Source organism: Oncorhynchus masou, chromosome 12 (genome assembly GCF_036934945.1).
Source record: "Oncorhynchus masou masou isolate Uvic2021 chromosome 12, UVic_Omas_1.1, whole genome shotgun sequence".
NCBI lineage: Eukaryota > Metazoa > Chordata > Actinopteri > Salmoniformes > Salmonidae > Oncorhynchus > Oncorhynchus masou.
The window spans coordinates 62,753,034-62,775,358 of NC_088223.1; the positions used below are offsets into that span (position 1 = coordinate 62,753,034).

The 22,325-nt window shown below is 46.0% G+C and overlaps 1 protein-coding gene across 1 annotated transcript in view; it reads left to right on the top strand.

Moving 5' to 3' along the window:
• The window catches only part of LOC135549187 (neuronal tyrosine-phosphorylated phosphoinositide-3-kinase adapter 1-like), a 43,126-nt gene extending 23,411 nt beyond the window's left edge, over positions 1 to 19,715 (top strand). Inside the window, exons 2-7 of the mRNA XM_064979223.1 lie at positions 10,184 to 10,434; positions 13,040 to 13,416; positions 13,543 to 15,330; positions 15,522 to 15,776; positions 16,203 to 16,309; positions 18,317 to 19,715. Of these exons, the coding sequence (XP_064835295.1) occupies positions 10,244 to 10,434; positions 13,040 to 13,416; positions 13,543 to 15,330; positions 15,522 to 15,776; positions 16,203 to 16,309; positions 18,317 to 18,742 (3,144 nt within the window). The 5' untranslated portion in view covers positions 10,184 to 10,243 and the 3' untranslated portion in view covers positions 18,743 to 19,715. The remainder of the gene's footprint in view (positions 1 to 10,183; positions 10,435 to 13,039; positions 13,417 to 13,542; positions 15,331 to 15,521; positions 15,777 to 16,202; positions 16,310 to 18,316) is intronic.
• Positions 19,716 to 22,325: the final 2,610 nt, after the last annotated feature.

Here is a 22,325-nt window from a genome sequence, read left to right on the forward strand (position 1 = left end):
TGCTAGGAGACCACACACGCATTGACTGGTGTGAAAGACTTGTTGGTTTCACATGCAGCCCTCCCCATTCTTACAGTCCAGCTCCTTTTCTCTTTCACTGTTTATCTATTGCCTCCTTTTTTCTCCATTTACTCACCCCCTTGCTCTCTTTCTCCATCTCTATTTCTCTCTATCAATCTGTCCCCATTTCGTTTTCTTGTTTATCTCTACCTTGATCTCTCTCTCTGTCTCTATTTATCGGATTCCCTCATCCTTCCCCATACCTCCTCTCCTCTCTTCCCCATACCTCCTCTCCTCTCTCCCCCATACCTCCTCTCCTCTCTTCCCCATACCTCCTCTCCTCTCTTCCCCATAACTCCTCTCCTCTCTCCCCCACACCTCCTCTCCTCTCTTCCCCATACCCCCCCATACCTCCCTCTCCATCTCTCCCCCATACCTCCTCTCCTCTCTTCCCCATAACTCTCTCTCCTCTCTCCCCCACACCTCCTCTCCTCTCTTCCCCATACCTACTCTCCTCTCTCCCCCATACCTCCTCTCCTCTCTTCCCCATACCCACTCTCCTCTCTCCCCCATACCTCCTCTCCTCTCTTCCCCATAACTCCCCCTCTACTCTCTCTCCCCCATACCTTCCCCTCTCTCTCCTCTTCCCCATACCTCCCTCCTTCTACCTCCCTCTCTTCCCCATACCTCCTCTCCTCTCTCCGTCAAGCTCCTGCCTGAGCTGTCTTCCTTCCTCTCCCTTCCTCTTCTTTTCTCTCTCCTTGTCTATGCATCTCTACCCATCCTACTCTAGAGGACCATTTATTTCTCCCCTCCTCCCCACTCCTCCCTGTCTCTCTCTCTCCCTCACCCAATCCTCCCCTCTCTACCTTTCCCTCACCCTTTTCGCTCTCTTTCTCACTCTCTGTATCTCTTTCAATCGCTATCTCTCTCGCTTCCTCTCGGTCCTTCTCTCCCTGACTGATTGGCTGCAGTGTGTTGGACTGCCACGGCGTATAGCCGGGCGTGTCAGAGTGTGGTGATAGTGACATTGTGAATGCGTGCGGCACAACACGGCCACAGGGGTCAGGCCATAATAACACGCCATGTGGATCTGTGCTGTATGCTGTGACGGTGTGGCGGTGTGGTGGAGCCCTGTAACAGGCCAGCAATGTGGAGTGACAGACAGCTGCCCCACAGCCCAATAGAGCAGACGACCTGACAGCTAGGTGCTCTCTCTGCCACCACTGGGAGGCAGGATGGGGGAGGAGGGAGGGAGATGCAGGTGGAGGCAGGGAGGGAGGAGGGAGACAGACAGAGAGGCAGGGAGAGAGGAAGGGACGGGGGGAGACATGGGAGACGGGTGGGGAGACAGAAATGAGGGAGACAGTAGAAGGGGGAGAAGGGGTTGCTGATGTTGGGCTCGGGACCACTGTCTCCCACAAACAATCCAGATGGCTGTGAATGCAAAGCCTGCATCCAGAAGTCATCCAAGGTTGAGTTTAAATAGGAAATGTAGAAACAGCCACAGTCCTTTGACACCCCAGATCCTCAATATGCTGTAGGCCTATAATGGTTAGCCACTCCCTTCCCTTTTTTTATAACCAGAGATACTTCTCACAGTAATTATTGTTTGATTAGTTTAAATTGTGGGCATATCTCATTTTCACATCTTTTCCCACATAATTTACTATGGCAAGCATCTACATTCTAATACCGTGGCAAGCCTCTATATTCTAATACCGTGGCAAGCCTCTACATTCTAATACCGTGGCGAGCCTCTACTTTCTAATACTGTGGCAAGACTCTACATTCTAATACTGTGGCAAGACTCTACATTCTAATACTGTGGCAAGCCTCTACATTCTTATACCGTGGCAAGACTCTACATTCTAATACTGTGGCAAGACTCTACATTCTAATACTGTGGCAAGACTCTACATTCTAATACTGTGGCCTCTACATTCTAATACTGTGGCAAGACTCTACATTTAATACCTGTGGCAAGCCTCTACATTCTAATTCTGTGGCAAGCCTCTACATTCAAGCCTCTACATTCTAATACCGTAATTCTGTGGCAAGCCTCTACATTCTAATACTGTGGCAAGCTTTACATTCTAATACTGTGGCAAGACTCTACATTCTAATACCGTGGCAAGGCTAAACCGTGGTAAACCTCTACATTCTAATACTGTGGCAAACCTCTACATTCTAATACCGTGGCAAGCCTCTACATTCTAATACCGTGGCAAGCCTCTACATTCTAATACTGTGGCAAACCTCTACATTCTAATACCGTGGCAAACCTCTACATTCTAATACCGTGGCAAGCCTCTACACTCTAATACCGTGGCAAGCTTCTACATTCTAATTCTGTGGCAAGCCTCTACATTCTAATTCTGTGGCAATCCTCTATATTCTAATACCGTGACAAGGCTCTACATTCTCATTCTGTGGAAAGTCTACATTCTAATACCGTGGCAAGCCTCTACATTCGAATACCGTGGCAAGCCTCTACATTCGAATACCGTGGCAAGCCTCTACATTCTAATTCTGTGGCAAGCCTCTACATTCTAATACTGTGGCAAGACTCTACATTATAATACTGTGGCAAGACTCTACATTCTAATACTGTGGCAAGACTCTACATTCTAATACCGTAGCAAGCCTCTACATTCTAATACTGTGACAAGCCTCTACATTCCAATACCGTGACACGCCTCTACATTCTAATTCTGTGGCAAGCCTCTACATTCTAATTCTGTGGCAAGCCTCTACATTCTAATACCGTGGCAAGCCTCTACATTCTAATACTGTGGCAAGCCTCTACATTCTAATACTGTGGCAAACCTCTACATTCTAATACCGTGGCAAACCTCTACATTCTAATACCGTGGCAAGCCTCTACACTCTAATACCGTGGCAAGCTTCTACATTCTAATTCTGTGGCAAGCCTCTACATTCTAATTCTGTGGCAATCCTCTATATTCTAATACCGTGACAAGGCTCTACATTCTAATTCTGTGGAAAGTCTACATTCTAATACCGTGGCAAGCCTCTACATTCGAATACCGTGGCAAGCCTCTACATTCGAATACCGTGGCAAGCCTCTACATTCTAATTCTGTGGCAAGCCTCTACATTCTAATACTGTCTCAAGCCTCTACATTCTAATTCTGGGAGCATTTGGGGTTGTAGCTCCAAGGGTTTTGTTTGTGTCCATGTGTCACAATGTGTGTAATTGTTGTTGTTGTGTCACAATGTGTGTGTTTGTGTCCATGTGTCACAGTGTGTGTGTTTGTTGTCAATGTGTCACAATGTGTGTGTTTGTGTTCATGTGTCACAGTGTGTGTTTGTTGTCCATGTGTCACAGTGTGTGTGTGTTTGTTGTCCATGTGTCACAATGTGTTTGTTTGTGTCCATGTGTCACAGTGTGTGTGTTTGTGTCTTTGTGTCACAGTGTGTTTTGTTTGTGTGTGTGTCTGTGTGTGTTGTGTTTGTTTATATGACACAGTGTGTATGTCTGTGTTTGTGTGTTTTGTTTGTTCATGTGTCACAGTGTGTGTGTCTGTGTGTGTGTGTCTGTGTTTGTTTAAGTGCTGAATGGCTACATTTTCTGCAGCCTTGCATGCAGATCCAGGAATGTGAATCACGCCTCCATCTGCCTCCATCTGCCTCCTAGCTCTAACGAGGTGGATTTAAATGACTTCTGACCCTGTAAATGCCTCTTAAGCTTCTTTTACAATCCCTGAATTGCTGATTTAATGTGTCAGTGTGGGGGCTTTGGTTGCATATCTGCATTGTGGGCTGCATATACAGTATAGCCTATGTAGTATGTGCACGTGTGTGTGTGTGTGCGTGCGTGTGCACGTGTGTGTGTGTGCGTGTGCGCGTGTGCGTGCGTGCGCATGTGTGTGTGTGCGTGCGCGTGTGTGTGCGTGTGTGCGTGTGTATGCTTATAGCACATGTAAGACCTGATTAAAACTGGGACGTCTATGTGAGCGATGCTGTTGCCTCCATATTCATTTAGGCTCCGTTAAGGACCTACAGTAGCTGCAGAATTTGTTTTGATTTGTGGGTGCTGGAGGGTGGAGGGTTAAAACATACACCTTTAAAGTAAAGCATTGCATGCATCTATAACACATACAGTTGAGCAGACTTGTTTTTAGTTGCCTTTTATAAACGCATTTCATGCAATTCTACATCATTTATATGCTAGAAGACATTAGTAGAATATGTTTTTATACCACACAAATGGCCAAATGCAGGCAACTCACTATTCAGGTAGGATGCAATTTTTTTACTTTATTTTTTATTGTTTTTTGTTCTATCATTATTATTATTTTAAATCATTGTTATTTTTGTAGGCCTATTTATTCATCTAAACCAGTTCTTTAAATATGCAAATGATGTTTTGTTTCATTCTGTTGAGACAGTTTTGTTGGCTGAATGAAGTTTGATCTGTTTTTTTAGTTGTGTGTTCCTTATTTGGTTTAAGATAGGTTATCCGTAAGCCTTTCAATATCATTAGCCTATTGCTGTCATTTGTTGGGTACAGCAGGCACTAGCCTTTCTTGGTAATTTCGGCAATATAGCCTTTTCAAAACTTTTATGAAGGTTTAAACCACTTAGCAAGTGTTTTGTTTAATTCTGTTTAGCTATTTTCTTTGGCCAAATTAAGTTTCCAACTGTAATGTTGTGTTTGCCATGATATAATATCCTGCTGGTATTTTCCCTATAAACAATGGCTTGACTTGGCGCTCCAACTGACTCCGACAGTTGAACTTGAGGTGAGGATGAATGTTTTAGGCCTACCAGAGTTACTCCTATAATCTAACAATATAATGCTTATCTTTATAAAAAAATATTCTGATCGAAAAAATAAAACATTTGCCTTCTTCTGTATGCCTATATCTTTATAGCAGACAGCAGTAGCCTATCCGACAACGATAAATCATATCTCTCACTCTCTCTTTCTCTGTGTCGAGGCTGAGGCTTCTCTTCATATCATACATATCATAGGCTTCTATTCATATCATACAGTGGAAGCCTAGGCCTATAAGCCTATATGCATGTCACACCCTGACCTCAGTTATCTTTGTTTTCGTTATTATTTTGGTTAGGTCAGGGTGTGACAAGGGTGGTTGGTTTAGTTTTGTATTGTCTAGGTGTTTTTTACCTGTCTAGGGTTTTTGTATATCTATGGGTTTTTAGTATGTCTAGGTATATGTAGGTCTATGGTGGCCTGAATTGGTTCAGGCCAATTCAGGTTTTGGTTTTGTGGGTTATTGTCTATGTGTAGTTGCACGTCAGCACTCGTGTTATAGTGTCACATTAATTTTGTTTCGTGTTGTTCGTTTAATAAGGAAGAATGTATTCATATCACGCTGCGCCTTGGTCTCCTTGTTATTACGAACGTGACAGAATAATTCACCAACAAGGACCAGGCAGCGTGAAAAGGAGGAACAGCGCTGAATGGGGAGATGGACCTGGGAGGAGATATTAGGTGGAGCAGGACCCTATCCAGTGTATCCTGTGCCTCCTCCCCGTACTCGCCCTGAGGTGCGTGTCACCAGCCCAGTACCACCAGTTCTGGCACCAGGCCTCCAGTGCGCCTCTAGGGTCCAGTACGCCCTGTTCCTCCTCCCCGCACTCACCCTGAGATGCGTGTCCCCAGCCTGGTACCACCAGTGTCGGCACCACGCACCAGGCATACAGTGCGCCTCGGCATTCCAGAGCATCCGGCGACAGTACCCAGTCCAGAGCGTCTGGCGACAGTACCCAGTCCAGAGCGTCCGGCGACAGTTCACAGACCGGAACCTCCAACGACGGGCCACAGTCTGGGGCCTCCAACAACGGGCACAGTCCGGGGCCTCCAACGACGGGCCAGTCAACGGGTCCAACGACGGGTCCCCAGTCCAGAACATCCCGCAACGATCCACACAGCGGGGATCGGCGAGGATCCGCAGTCCAAAGCCTCAGACGATGATCCACGGGTCAGTGATACAAGAGCGGACTCAGTGTAAAGAAGGGGGGCGGTGTCCAGAACCAGAGCCCCCACCGAGGTTAGATGCCCACCCAGACCATCCCATATAGGTTTAGATTTGCGGCCGGGAGTCCGCACCTTTGGGGGGGGTCACACCCTGACCTTAGTTATCTTTGTTTTCTTTATTATTTTGGTTAGGTCAGGGTGTGACAAGTGTGGTTGGTTTAGTTTTTGTATTGTCTAGGTGTTTTTATATATATATGGGGTTTTGGTATGTCTAGGTATGTGTAGGTCTATGGTGGCCTGAATTGGTTCCCAATCAGAGACAGCTGTTTATTGTTGTCTCTGATTGGGGATCCTATTTAGGTTGCCATTTTCCATCTTGGTTTTGTGGGTTATTGTCTATGTGTAGTTGCACGTCAGCACTCGTATTATAGCGTCACGGTCGTTTTTGTTAGTTTGCTTAGTGTTCTTCGTTTAATAAAGAAGAATGTATTCATATCACGCTGCGCCTTGGTCTCCTCGTTATGACGACCGTCACAATGCATGCAATGCCCTGATGGATTTAGTAAAGACATGACGAGGAAATAACACATATGGAATCGTGTAGTAACCAAGAAAGTATTAAACAAATAAAATATTTTTGAAATTCTTCAAAGTATCCACCATTTGCCTTGATAACAGCTTTGCACACGCTTGGCATTCTCTCAACCAGCTTCACGAGGTAGTCGTCTGGAATGCATTTCAATTAAAAGGTGTATCTTGTAAAATAAGTTAATTTGGGGAATTTATTTCCTTAATGCATTTGAGCCAGTCAATTGTGTCGTGAGAAGGTAGGGGTGGTATATAGAAGATAGCCCTATTTTGGTAAAAGACCAAGTCCATATTATGGCAAGAACAGCTCAAGTAAGAAAAGAGAAATGACAGTCCACCATTACTTTAAGACATTAAGGTCTGTCAATATGGAAAAATTTGTGCGACTGCACTTGAAGTCGCAAAAACCATCAAGCACTATGATGAAACTGGCTCTCATAAGGACCCAGGGTTACCTCTGCTGCAGAGGATAAGATCATTAGAGTTACCAGCATCTGAAATTGCAGCCTAAATAAAGACTTCACAGAGTTCAAGTAATAGACACATCTCCACATCAACTGTTCAGAGACTGCGTGAATCAGGCCTTCATGGTCGAATTGTCGCAAAGAAAGAAATACGAGCAATGGATATTAGACCAGTGGAAGTCTGTCCTTTGGCCTGAAGAGTCCAAATTAGAGATTTTTGGTTCCAACTGCCGTGTCTTTGTGAATGGATGATCTTCACATGTGTGGTTCCCACCTTGAAGTATGGAGGAGGAGGTGTGATGGTGTCGGGGTGCTTTGCTGGTGACACTGTCTGAATTATTTAAAATTCAAGGCACACTTAACCAGCATGGCTACCACAGCATTCTGCAGCAATACACAATCTGGTTTGCGCATAGTGGGACTATCATTTAGACTATCACACCTCCAGGCTGTGTAAGGGCTATTTGACCAGGAAAGAGAGTGATGGCGTGCTGCATCAGATGACCTGGCCTCAACAATCACCCGACCACAACCAAATTGAGATGGTTTGGGATGAGTTGGACCACAGAGTGTTGGAAAAGCAGCCAACAAGTGCTCAGCATATGTGGGAACTCCATCAAGACTGTTGGAAAAGCATTCCTCGTGTAGCTGGTTGAGAAAATTCCAAGAATGTGCAAATCTGTCATCAAGGCAAAGGGTGGCTACTTTGAGGAATCTAAAATCTCAAATATATTTTGATTTGTTTAACACTTTTTTGGTTACTACGTGATTCCATATGTGTTATTTCATAGTTTTGATGTCTTCACTATTATTCTACAATGTAGAAAATAGTAAAAACAAAACAAAACACTTGAATGAGTAGGTAAGTCCAAACTTTTGACTGGTACTGTATATATGTGTGTCCAGTGACACTGACTTGCCCAATGATGAAGATGAAGCATAGGCTACTCGCCAGTGATAAGATACTTTGAAAAACAATGCTGTTCACTCAGAAACCCTCAACAGTTGTTGATAAAACAATTGTTCGCTTCTACAGACAGATTAGTCTTCTATTTTCAGCAGTAGGCATTTGCTTTCCAAATGGTAGGCCTACGCTTTCTCGCTGATATCTATGGCCACAATGCTACAAGCTGTTCTATATTTGGCACATATTCTGCCCAAATTGTGACTTGTGATAAAACTTAATCCACAGCTCTTCTTTGAAGCTATTGATCCTCTGTAGCTAAATGATGCTCTCTGGTGTAGTATTTAGAAATATTTGATTTATGTCTGTTCAGACAGGAGTAATATCATTTTGGGGGAAAGATGTTGTATGGCCCTTGGCTATGGATAAGACATGCTCTAGGAGTAGAGGAAGTGTGCTGTATAGTGGACTAGTGAACCTGACGCACCGTCTCCCAAGCGGTGGCCTTTTCCTCAGCAGCCTGTGTAATTGCACACTTCCCCACAGCTGTAATGCGACAATTGTACGGCTGCCTACTCAGCTGCCAGATCCTGGAAGCCCAAATCAGCGGCCCTGTTAACAGAAGCCCAACCTACACCGTCTCAACTCCCTAACCTAATTAACACGGAGTCATACAACACGCCACGCCACGCCACGCCACGCCACGCAGGGCAGCCAGGCCACAGCAATGCAGCAGGGCATTGTGTGTAGGGAGGCCAGGGCACTGGACAATAGGAATTAGCGGGAGCTACGATGGTACACAGGGTGACACACAGGGCCATGTCAGAATCATGATGGGATGACACTGCTCTCTGTATGATGTAATCTCTCACTGTAGAGAACCCTGTGTTCTCAGAGCCATATCGTCCATGACTCTGCAGCCTGCACTCTTCCACTGGAATCAGATTCAGGTTTAGGTTTGTATTGGTTATAGATATTAAATTGGTCTCTTACTTATAGAATGCCAATCAGTAAAAATAGATAGTTCAACAGAACAACAAAGTACAGAGATAATAATTGATGTGTAACCTAATGGAATCAGTTTAGAGAATTCCCCGTGCTGTTGGAAAAGGGTTAAGAAGGCTATGTATGGGTGGGTTCATTGAGTGCATTCTTGAATGTGTAGTAGCAGTAGGCCTCTAAATGAATTAGTCTACATTGTATGTTGGTGTGCGTTTCATCCAGTGTTTGCGTGATTATGTTCAAACTAAAACCAATTGCAAGGAGTGTCCCATGCAGTATAAGTTAACCACCAAAAGCACTTGAACACTCCATTTTTTTTACATTTAAGATGGAAAAATACTGGGAACCCTCGCACACCAGCTGACAGCTGCGCTTTTCTTAGCCAATCGCAGCGCCGCGCTCGCATACATACTCCAATGCACACAACACTGTTGGGCCCTCAAATATCTGCCCCACAACAAGCCTGACTCTTCATGGGGTGAATAGCGTGTGCAGGAAGCCCTGCGTGCGCTACATATGACAAACCACATTACTGCCTGGGTAGCAAACAGCCCTAGTTAGGCCACCCCAAGGCCCCCAGCCAGAGAGAAACACTGCAGCTGAGTTACCATGCTTACTCAGATAGTCATAATTGGATAATGAAAATATAAATAGTGTTTTCATGTGATCCACTGTAGGTTGGGCGTTGGGGTAAACAACACAGTGGACTGGGTAAACATACAATACCTTGCTACCTCACTACCTGGCTGCTTGGCTCCCTGGCTGCTTGGCTCCCTGGCTGCTTGGCTCCCTGGCTCCCTGGCTACCTGGCTACCTGGCTACCTGGTCCAATGCCCAGTGTGTTTTACCCTGTAGGAAAGGATGTCCATGACACAAGGAGCCTTATTAGTTACGTTTCCTGCCTGTCCATCTATTTGGATGTTTTCACATATTTTGGTCAGATATTGTGTCAGACATGGTTTATAATGCGACCTCACTGGTTTTTAACTTTCACTTCTGGTACGTCCTACCCTGTCTCTGAGCACCTCATTATGTCTGGAGGAATCCCTCCTGCCCTGTTCACCTGTAATGAAGAGAAGGAGCCAGGTACTATAACCATGTTGTAATTGCTACTGTCCTACATACAGCATGTCGACATGAGAGCTGTGTAGGGGAGCTGTATAAGAGGACAACTGGACAGGGCTCTGTCATGTCAGCTCAACATATAATAAATGACTATTAACAATGACAATGTCCCCATCTTCTCCATGTCTAGGTGACTCAAGCTTGGTCTGCAGTGACATTCATCCCCTTCACCCTATTGGTCTTCTATACCATGAGCTCTGGCTCCGCCCAGGATGTGGCGGTGGAACATTTCTTGCGTGACATAGAGAGGAGGGGCAAGCGGCTACATTGCGCTGTGATTGGCTGCGAGGAGGAGCAGTGTCCCCGCGGCGACATGAACCTGCTGTATCGTAAGAGCCGGCTGGACTGGAGGCACAAGGACCAGGAAGGCAATAAGAAGAGGTGAGGAGAGGTGAACTGATCTCAACTCACAGCTGCATGCTGCACTGGAGAGATGGAATGAAGATTATTCAGTTCAGTTCAATTGTACATTTCTGAACTGAAGTGGAAGAGTTTTGTTGTTCATATTTTATGTGCAACCTCTTAATTGTCATCCTAGGGGGAGTGGGGGCATGTAGAAAGGAAGATAAGAAACCAGATGAGAGGAACAGAAAATGGGAAGAGAGGAGCTTTATGGCCTTCATTACAGGGCCAATGTGGCCCATTGGTGTCTATCTAGATTATGGCACGCACACACACTTCCACACCCACAGGCGCACACACACACATATACACACAGGCACACTTAAAGACACACACACACACACACACAGAGAGAGAGCTCTGCTCTTGGCTTTTCTTCACATAATGCAATGAGACAGAAAACAGTTACATCTCAGTTCTCCATGATGAACATGCTCAGTGCTGTTTCCTCTCCCTGCGCCAGCTTCCCTCCTCTCAAAAGGAAGGTGCAAAGCTCACATTGTCTCCCTGCTGCTTCACCGCTTCATAAGGAATGATGGCAGAATTAAGGCTCATCAGTAGTACAGGACACATTGTGACCTCAAAATGAGGCCTACATTTGATGTGTAGTTTGTTATGTTTGATCACTCTTGCTTCCTCTAGCTCAAACAAACACGGCAACATGCACTTAGGGTTCACTCACCTGCGATAACCTCCTAAATGAGGTCTTTGATTGCATGCTCGGAAGCTCAACATCTCCTCCTCCTCTTCTCACACACGTAAAGACCCAGTTACCTAGACTTGCTCTTTCTCTCTCTCTCTCTCTCTCTCTCTCTCTCTCTCTCTCTCTCTCTCTCTCTCTCTCTCTCTCTCTCTCTCTCTCTCTCTCTCTCTCTCTCTCTCTCTCTCTCTCTCTCTCTCTCTCTCTCTCTCTCTCTCTCTCTCTCTCTCTCTCTCTCTCTCTCTCTCTCTCTCTCTCTCTCTCTCTCTTTCTCACCAACACACACACATACCAGACATACACAGATGTGTGCACCCACGCACTCAGCCCTCACTCATTCCCAGCAGGGAAACAAAAAAGCGGTTGTTGCCCCCGGCAGCATTCCTCCAGCACCATTTCTCCAGCACCATTCCTCCAGCACCATTTCTCCAGCACCATTCATCCAGCACCATTCCTCTGGTCCTGCTAGGGAAGTCAAATCCCACCCATTCATCCCCTCTTTCCTTCCTTACAATGGCTACCTCTCCTCTCGTCGCCACGGTGGAACAGAATCGGAGAAACAGGTTGAAAAGGACACAAGCCATAGCTGACACTCAGTGGAGACTTTCTGTTCTGTGCCAGAAAGCCAATCATTTCCTTCTATATGGTTGTAGCGGTATCATTTCAGCTCTTTTCACGGTAGTTGTTGTGCACAGTTTCTTTTCTAATGACTTCAGCCACTGTTGTTACAGCTGAGTCCCCTTCATAAAGGTTCGTTTACAGACCTATACTGTATATTTTATATGCAATAACTCCAGATTTGGACCATGTCAGCTGCAACTCCCTGTCCCATTTTGTTGCTCATCAAGATACACTGTTGTATGGATTCTGCTCCAATTTAATCAACCCGTAGCTTTATTGTAGAGATATAGATTTTGGTTTCACCTGTTAGGAAACCAAAGATGTTCTGAATCTTTGGTGTTCATGCATGATGGTAGTTTGGATGTGGTCATGATGACCTTCAAAAGACCTTCAGGGATTATCCATATGAAGTTTTTGAAAGTAAAATTGGCTTTAGAGAGTGAATAAGAATTGAGTGATCTGTTTAATCAAAGGAACAGCACAGTACTTTATACATTCAACTCCAATATATTTTCATTGAAGAAAACTCCAGTTTTAATTTTTATGCTGCACTGCCACACATTCTTTTCAGGCCCCCAAAAAATGCAGTTCCTTTGTGTGCTTGTTTGCAGTATGTTTAGTACTGTACATTGGCAAGCAATACCATGTGAAATTTCATGGGTTTTAAGACAAACCACTAAACCAATAAACAGGCAAGCCAGTTGCCATGGAAACAGATCAAATGCTTGGCAGAGGTCATGATGAGTGTAGTGAAGAGACAACGTAATAAAACAGATAAAGAATTAGTTAGAGATACCCAGTGACACAGTGATGTACATAACAGGGAGATTACAGTCAGAGAGGAGTTGCTAGATTTTGGGGAGTTTGATTTTAGGGGAAGTAATTTCCTAATTGAATGTGTTTGTGAGCTTGGGGAGCAGATGTGGAGGGAAATGGAAGGATGGAAGAGTCCCCCCTACACACAATACTGGCATGTACAGCTGCTGCACTGCCTCGCCCAATCTCTCATCACTCACTCTTCAACGGGAAGCTAGTCTCTCTGTGCCATCCATGTATGAGCAGCAGTGTGTGTGTGACAGACAGGGGGAGAGGAAGAGGAGTAAAGGACTGAAGCTATTTAAAGAACGTTTCTGAAGAGAAAAAGAAAAAGGGAGCGAGGCAGAAAAGGGGAGGGGCAACACAATGGGGAAATAAATTAAGGTCCTTGACTGAGACGTGATTAACTGCTGAATGATGGAATGCTGTGCTTCCTGTGTTCTCCAGCTCCAGCCAGAAAGACCCCTCCTCAGCCACGGTGGGCAAGGTCCGTGACCTGGCGTCCTTCCGACGCCACTTCCGCATGGGCTTCATGACCATGCCTGCCTCCCAGGATCTGTCCCCTCACTCCTGTGCCTCTGCCATGGCCCCCCGCTCCCAGTCCTGCCATGCCGTGGGCGCTAGAGACACAGGTCTGGAGAATGGGGAGGATTACTCTGACACCCAGTCACAGCACGGCGGGCGCTGCCCCCCTACCAAACCCAAACGACACCCCAGCACCCGCCTCAGCTCCTCAGACCCCAGAGCACCTCACGTCCTCCCGGACACCCCTCCACCGCCCCTACCCACTCACTCGCAGGCCAAACACTCAGAGAAGAAGAATGGTAGGCTACTGCAACAGTAATGAGGGCAGTGAAGTGGGGAAATTAGGAAATGTGGGTTATTATTATTGTCCCTGTTGTGATGATTGAAATATCACTAGTTCATTGCTCTGTCTCTTTCCCCTCCAGCAATGAAGAAGTCAGACTCGGGGGACATGTCCAAGAAGATGCCGCCTCTGAAGCCCAAACGAAGTCCCAGCACTCAGCTCTCGTTTGACCCCCCACCGGCCCGCGTGCCCCCTCCTGCCACACCCCTGCCTTTCCAGGGGGGTGAGGGTAAGCCCCAGGGTGAGGAGGGGGATGATGAGCCTGTCTACATAGAGATGGTGGGCCAGGTGTTCACAAGGGAGAGCCAGACTGCCACCCCTCACCCTGTCACTCCCGTCGCCACCACACCCGACTCAGACTCAGACCAAAACGAGGCCATCTATGAGGAGATGAAGTACCCGTTGCCAGAGGACAGAGAGGGACACAAACGCATCCCTCTCAAACACGAGAGACTCAAATCCTCCAAACACCACTCCTCTGGCATCTCTGCCCCTCTACCTCGCCCCTCCTCCTCCCCCTCATGTTCCAAACCTAAAGCCACAGTGTCCATTTCCCACTCCTCGCCCCTCCCCACCTCCACCTCCACCACCCCTGTCCCCCAGCCACTCTCCTCCAGCCCGCAACCCCCACGGGCCCCTACTCCCTATCTCCTCCAGGGGAACAAATCAGAGACAGAGTCCACCAGTAAGATCCCAGCCCCCTTCCCCAACCTGCTGCAGCACCGGCCTCCGCTGCTCGCCTTCCCCCAGCCAGCTGCTGCCTCCAGCGGGGTAGGGGTCCAACACAAAGCTGTTGCTGCCAAACTGGGAACCATCAGCATCCAGACCTCCTCCAGTATGACAACGCCATCCAGCACCTCCTCTGCCTCTACCACCCCCTCCTCCAATCTCCCCATGCTCCTGTCAGGCTGTAAGGAGTCTAAGGAAAGAGACAAGCAGAGCAGAGACAAAGACAAAGACAGAGACAGAGACAGAGACAGAGACAGCCAGCTCGACCCTGCACCGGGTCTAAGGGCCAGGAGCCACTCCACACCGCTGCCCCCTTCCTCCAAGTCCACCTCCCCTTACTCCCACCAGCACCACCACCCCCACCACCGCCCCTCACACTACCACCACTACCGCAAGCCAGATAGAGGAGACTCGCCCAACCCCAACACCAACAACAAGAATGGCTCAGAAACCTCCTCCAAGTCCACTGCCCAGACCCAGACCCAGGGCTCTGGCAAGGAGAGCAAGTCTGTGAGCTTCTGCTTGAAGTCAGACAAAGGAGACAGGGACAGAGACAGAGAGAGGGACAGAGAGAGGGAAAGAGACGGTCACAGGGACAATCACAGAGACAGAGACAGGGACAGTGACAGAGAGAGACACAGGGAGAGAGACAGAGAGCGAGACCGTGACAGAGACAGAGAAACAGGGTCCCACTCTACCTCCTCTCAGGCTGAGAGCACTCCCACCACCAACAGCCATTCATCCCAGACCAGCACCAGTTCAAACCCAAACCAGTCCTCCTCCACCTCCTCCCACTCTCGCCCTCACTCTCGTTCCCACCTCCAACGCTCCCACACCCCCCATGGCCTGCCTGCCTACAAGCCCCCCTCCTCAGACAGCCCCCTGCTCTGGACCTACCCCTCGGTGGGCTTCCGGAGACCCCCGGCGTACGACAGCCTGCGAGGAGGGTCTCATCTGCCCTCCTTGCACCACCAGGGTCACGGTGATGTGGCCTCTAAAAGCAGCACGGTGCCTGGGCCCGTCCAGGGGAAGGCTGGGTTCATGCCCTGGGACAGCAGTGGCTTTGGAGACGACGGGTCCTACTGGCCCGTGCAGAGGAAACTCTCCTTCAGCCATGGCAGCCGAGAGACAGCAAGAGAAAGTAAGTTAACATGTGCTGGGGGAGCATCATGGGTTAAAATTAAATATTTAATTTTATCAGAAGTTCCTCTCATCCCTTTGAGGGATAGTCAGACTATTAGACTGTAAATTGAGTGTCATCTGTTACTATACTGTCAATCGACAATCATTGTATGTTAACTCAACAATTCCCTTCTGTCATTCCCCTCTCAGAGGATGAAGGACGTGCATGGAATGGTAGTGCCGATGCCCTCCTGAGGGTGGACAAGGAGGAACTGGTCCCAGGGCATCGAGGAAGAGGAGGTGGAGGAGGCCACTCTGGGATCCCAGTACGCTTCACTGGAGGGAGGGGGCTGGGCCACAGTGAGTCCCTGGCCGGGATGGAGGAGGGGTTCTTGGGGTTCCGAGCCCTGCCTAGAGGGGGTCTCCCTCTCCCCTGTCAAACCTTCCCAGCCTATCGCAATGGAGGTAAGCACCTAGACACTAGACACAATCCTTCTAGCAGAATCTTTCTGAGGGAAAGTGCTCTAAAGTATGTCAAGGATTTCACTAGCACACAAAGTTATTTAGAAAAGAGATAACATCAGCAGATGCCTCTGAAGATCCCATTAGGTGGATTTCTTCCATCCACAGTCACATGATCATGGTGTTATGGGTTAAGATCATCAGTGGCAGCATGTGTAGTACCAGAGCTATTTATACACACATATACACATACTTATGCACACAATACCTCCCCCACATGTACCAGTGGTTGTACATAGACACATGTAAAATGCACTGCCTTCTATATGCACAGCTGTTCTCCCTGGCAACATGAACAGCACAATAACCATTATTGATTTGTGGCTATAGACAGGTGTATGAACATTGCTTGTTATTTTTGTGTTCCAGAACTGGGTCGATTCGGCCGCTCATCATCCACCTCTGGGGCGAGGCAGGTGGGTGGATGCGACGTTCAGAGGCAGAGCAGCCTGCCTCATCGAGAGGCACTGAGTCAGGTGAATAATACCTATTATTATAATAACGATGATCTTTGGTATTACTGTGATTACTATAATTTGTACAAGTAGTAGTATAGGAATTATTCTGAAGAATATGGTCATTCTTATCATGCCCTGTGCTGATAGCAACAACCCTCCTCCTGAGCTATTTATAGTGTGGAGATATGTTCAGTGAGCAGAATAAGGATGTGGCCAGCAGCCTTAAAGAATAAGTCCAGGAGAGAGCAATGCTCTAACTGTCGTATGCGGAGATAAAAGGAGTAGGCTTCTCTACAGTGTTTTGGAGCAGTGAGCCGATGTCCAATCGTGTTGCGTTTTGCCCAGTCACTTGGCTGCATCTCAAATGCTGACGCAGTTCAAGTGTGCTGTGCTGTGCTGCAGAGACTGTCTGCGTGTGCTGCCTGACCCTCCCTCGCACACCACGGGGAGCCACAGGCCCAAAGATAGTGTCACACTGCCCCCTAGTGGCAGGATATGGTGCAACACATTATTATTGACGATGTGGTGGTTGCTGAGCTTGGTCTTCAATACTCAAATAAAATTGAATTGTATTTGTCATATGCTTAGAAAAAACAGGTGTAGACTAACAGTGAAATTCTTATTTACGGGTCCTTTTCCAACAATGCAGAGTTAAAGATACAAGAAAACATAGAAATAGTGACACAAGGAATAAATACACAGTGAAAAATGAATAACAATAACGAGTAAATATAACAAGGAGTACCAGTACTGAGTCTATGTGCAGGGGAATGAGGTAGCTACAGTCTATACCAAAATATAACTTTTTGTTAAAAACTCACCTCGTCGTGTTTGAAGGACAACAAATGCTGAGTTGCATCCAAAGAACACCATACATGTGAAACATGGGGGTGGAAACATCATGATTTGGGGCTGTTTTTCTGCAAAGGGACCAGGACGACTGATCCGTGTAAAGGAAAGAATGAATGGGGCCATGTATCGTGAGATTTTGAGTGAAAACCTCCTTCCATCAGCAAGGGCATTGAAGATGAAACGTGGCTGGGTCTTTCAGCATGACAATGATCCTAAACACACCGCCCGGGCAACGAAGGAGTGGCTTTGTAAGAAGCATTTCAAGGTCCTGGAGTGGCAGAGCCAGTCTCCAGATCTCAACCCCATAGAAAATCTTTGGAGGGAGTTGAAAGTCTGTGTTGCCCAGCAACAGCCCCAAAACATCACTGATCTAGAAGAGATCTGCAATGGACCAAAATACCAGCAACAGTGTGTGAAAACCTTGTGAAGACTTACAGAAAATGTTTGACCTCTGTCATTGCCAACAAAGGGTATATAACAAAGTATTGAGATAAACTTTTGTTATTGACCAAATACTTATTTTCCACCATAATTTGCAAATAAATTCATTAAAAGTCCTACAATGTGATTTTCTGGATTTCTTTTCTTCTCATTTTGTTTGTCATAGTTGAAGTGTACCTATGATGAAAATTACAGGCCTCTCTCATCTTTTTAAGTGGGAGAACTTGCACAATTGGTGGCTGACTAAATATTTTTTTTCCCCACTGTATAGGTACAGGTAAAGTGACTAGGCAACAGGATAGATAATAGACAGTAGTAGCAGCGTATGTGATGAGTGTGAAAGTGTGTGGGTGTGTGTGAGTGTGGCATTAGTATGCATGTGTACGCATGCTATTTGTGTGTGGGTGTATGTGTGTGTTGGAGTGTCATGGTAAGTATGTGTGAGTGTGTGGGTAGTGTCCAGTGTGTGTGCATAGAGTCAGTGCAAGAGGGTCAATGCAGGTAGTCCGGGTATTTAGCAGTCATGTTTAGCAGTCTTATAGCTTGGGTATAGAAGCTGTTCAGGCATTCAGTGCTACAACAAAGTTTCAGTGTTTACAGGGATACAACATGGATGCAGTATTCATGCATACCCCAGGTTAAATTGAAGGTAATGTACTAATACAAAATACCCAAATCATGCATCTTTCTTTAACTACCCTTCTTTCTCCCTATCTGCCTCTCTCTGGCCAGTTGCATGGGCTGTCCCACTCCTCCCAGACACCCTGCAGTCCCAGTCTGTCTCGACAGCAGCAGCAGCTCCAACTCCATCAGCAGCAGCTGCAGTTACAGCAACAGCTCCAGCAGCTGCAGCAGCAGCACCACCTCCAGCTGCAGTTCCAGCACCTGGCTCAGCTAGCCCAGGGACAGCCTCCCAACACCGGGGGCGCCGCCGCATCCGCAGCCCAGACCCAGAGGGATGGTAAGCTGCTGGAGGTCATCGAGAGGAAGCGCTGCCTATGCAAAGAGATCAAGGCCCAGCGGCGCCCGGACAAGAGCCTGTGTAAGCAGGACAGCATGCCTATCCTGCCCAGCTGGAGACGGACCCCTGAACCCCGCAAGACGGGCACACCTCCCTGCCAGAGGCCCCAGGCTGTGGTGTGGGACACTGCCATCTGAGGGGGGCGGGTGGGGCAGGAGAGGTACAGTAGAAAGATAGTACTTGCCCCTATGTACTAAATAAGTACTATTGGGCACAATTGTTGTGAGACACAAGAAGTTTACAAGTGGAGAGAGATGGTGGGAATCACTTTCTACAAAAGGTGGAGGACTATTTTCTCTCTTAGGAGTGACAGTGTGATTACTGCTGACCACAGAAGAGAGAGAATATGCATGAGAGTAAGATGAGAGTTTTGTGCACTCACATGGTAAGACACACTTCATGTGGAGCTGATACAAGGTCGTCAAGTTTACTGAGATGTTTAGAGGTGTGTGGGCCAGAAAAATAATGAACAACTGAAACATAAACGTGATTTAAAGTATGACTTTGTAGAGATGGAAAAAGATGGGGAAGATTCAGTTGAGGGATATACCAATACAAAATGAAACCAAGAAGAGACATACAATCAGTCAGTACTGTGTGATATTTTACACTTTAAATGTGATTTCTTACCCTTTAAATGTAGTATTCTAAAAGCCCTTCCTTGACTCTTTATTAATTTATGAAACTCTAGTGGACTCAACTTCGCTGATATAAAATAAAAGGGGAGTATTTATACTATGAGGGAGTATTTATACCCTAAGAGTTATACCCTAAGAGTGAGTATTTATACTCTAAGAGGGAGTATTTATACTCTAAGGGGGACTATTTATACCCCAAGAGGGAGTATTTATACTATAAGAGCAACACTGGTTCAATTCATTTGGCCTAATTTTCCCTAAATTAAAGTAACTGTCCAGTGTTTCCAGATTACTATGAAATATTACCTATAACTACTTACATTATGAGTGAAAGAGTTTTCCTTCCAACATTTTATAATTAAGTATGTTAAAAATCAGCTTTTTTGTGTTGGAATGGCGTGGGCGTACCAGAACAACAGAATGGTGTGGGCGTACCAGAACAACAGAATGATGTGGGCGTACCAGAACAACAGAATGGTGTGGGCCAGAACAACAGAGAACAACAGAATGGCGTGGGCGTACCAGAACAACAGAATGGCGTGGGCGTACCAGAACAACAGAATGGCGTGGGCGTACCAGAACAACAGAATGGCGTGGGCGTACCAGAACAACAGAATGGCGTGGGCGTACCAGAACAACAGAATGGCGTGGGCGTACCAGAACAACAGAATGGCGTGGGCGTACCAGAACAACAGAACAACAGAATGGCGAACAACAGAATGGCGTACCAGAACAACAGAATGGCGTGGGCGTACCAGAACAACAGAATGGCGTACCAGAACAACAGGCGTACCAGAACAACAGAATGGCGTGGGCGTACCAGAACAACAGAATGGCGTGGGCGTACCAGAACAACAGAATGGCGTGGGCGTACCAGAACAACAGAATGGCGTGGGCGTACCAGAACAACAGAATGGCGTGGGCGTACCAGAACAACAGAATGGCGTGGGGCAGTATGGTGTGGGCGTACCAGAACAACAGAATGTACCAGAACAACAGAATGCGTGGGCGTACCAGAACAACAGAATGGCGTGGGCGTACCAGAACAACAGAATGGTGTGGGCGTACCAGAACAACAGAATGGCGTGGGCGTACCAGAACAACAGAATGGCGTGGGCGTACCAGAACAACAGAATGGTGTGGGCGTACCAGAACAACAGAATGTTGTGGGCGTATACTGGTGATTCAAAATATTAATGTGAGTAGGCCACTTAGGAGTATGAGGAAATAGCATGCATTTTTTAAACCTCTGAGATACAAGTTTAAGTAGTTTTTTCTCTCCAATGTATACTTTGGCCACAAATACAAGTATAGGACAAGTCAACAACATTATTTGGTATGAGTTAACAGAATATGAACTTTTGAAGTGAGATTTTCACTGAACAGTTACTTTAAGTACAGTTTACATCAACTCATGGTTGACATGAAACCTCTCTCCCTCAAATGTCATGAACTTTGGGAGGGAGAGTTTGAATGAGACTTAAGGTTGATCCTCAGCAAGATACATTTTATACACACTTGTGTTCAAGCATATAGACATAAACTTGGTTTCCATCCAATTGACGACAGATTTACATGTGAATATTCTCAAATCCACATAAAAACAATATGTGCATTTTCCCACCAGAGATGTGTTTCCATTCAATTAACTTGTTGCACATAAAAGGCTGTGAGTGATGAATTAGTGCACATAAAAATAAATGTTGCTGTTAAATTGTACTGCATAAAAAATTATTTTCCAAGTCTACTGGTGGTTTTCGAACAAAACATGTTGCTTTATTATAGCGAGTTTGCACACCGATATTGATGAAAGATTATCATGGACAAAAGAGCAAGATTATGTGCATTTGTCAAACGGCAGCCAAGCATCGATGATCATGTCACCCGAATAAGACCATCGATATTTATTGGAAAGTAGCATCAAACTCATCACCTTGCACGTTCACCACCCTGTGAACTTCATCGTAATTTATTTAATCTGTAGCCTTATAAACTGCATCCTTTCCCGACGAGTCCTTTGTGGGATGACCACACAACATGTCATCGCGTGACTTCAAATGTACTTCGATTTGATGGTTATAATATTAATATTTGCGCATAATAGCATTTCCACCGATATTTCTCGCATAATTAATTTTACCGACACAAAAAGATCCCACCTTCTCTAGCATATTTTGTTTTGGCGACGTTTGAAAAGTTTACCAAAAAATGTTCTGTTTTCATCAGGCCTGGCATTACATTTTTTTGTACTTTCCTCACAAAAAAAGTTTGGATGGAAACCTGGTTACAGACATTTAAAACACACTTCTCTCTAGCCTTTTATAAAAATGAGATGGGATAAGGGATTCTTACTATTATAGAAGCATTGAAACATGTTGAGTACATATGAGATGGATTGGTTTGCCTTGTTGTTTGGGTAGAAGTAGATTGAAGAGGGAAATACAACTTGGCTGTTTGCATATTTGCAAAATGTAAATATACAGACTTTCTCAAAGTTTCTGCAATTTTATAGCAATATGTTCCCAATGTGGGAGTAACGATGTTAAAGCGTGTCAGCTGGCCAAAACATATCTCAGACTTGAACTCAAAGTCACAGTTAACGTGTCATATCCTGCATGTCATTGACCAGACATACAGTACTGTTTAAAACCACATCAATTAATTGTGAGGAGATGGTCATTTGAGATTTTAACATTATTCTTGAAGATGCCATTATATAACTACATACAACTTGAAAGGTCCTGCTGAAATGTTAAATTGGAGTTGTTTAAAACGATGAAAGTGTTGCTGGGGGAATCATTTAAAAATACATTATGACAGATGGCACATTCTGTACACTCAAATGCAATACAAAAGGACACAGATTAATTGTACAAAAAACATCACCAGTAAAAGAAAACACCACTGGTCATGTGACTCACTGTTGCATATTGCTGATGAAGACAAAGCACGGACACACCCATCAACACAGACAGTAGAAGAAGCTGCAGTTGATAGGGCTGTGTAACATCATCACACACACACCTCAAACAGAATGCTGGAAGATCCTGCATAAAAACATAGCAGAGGCTTACGAGAAACA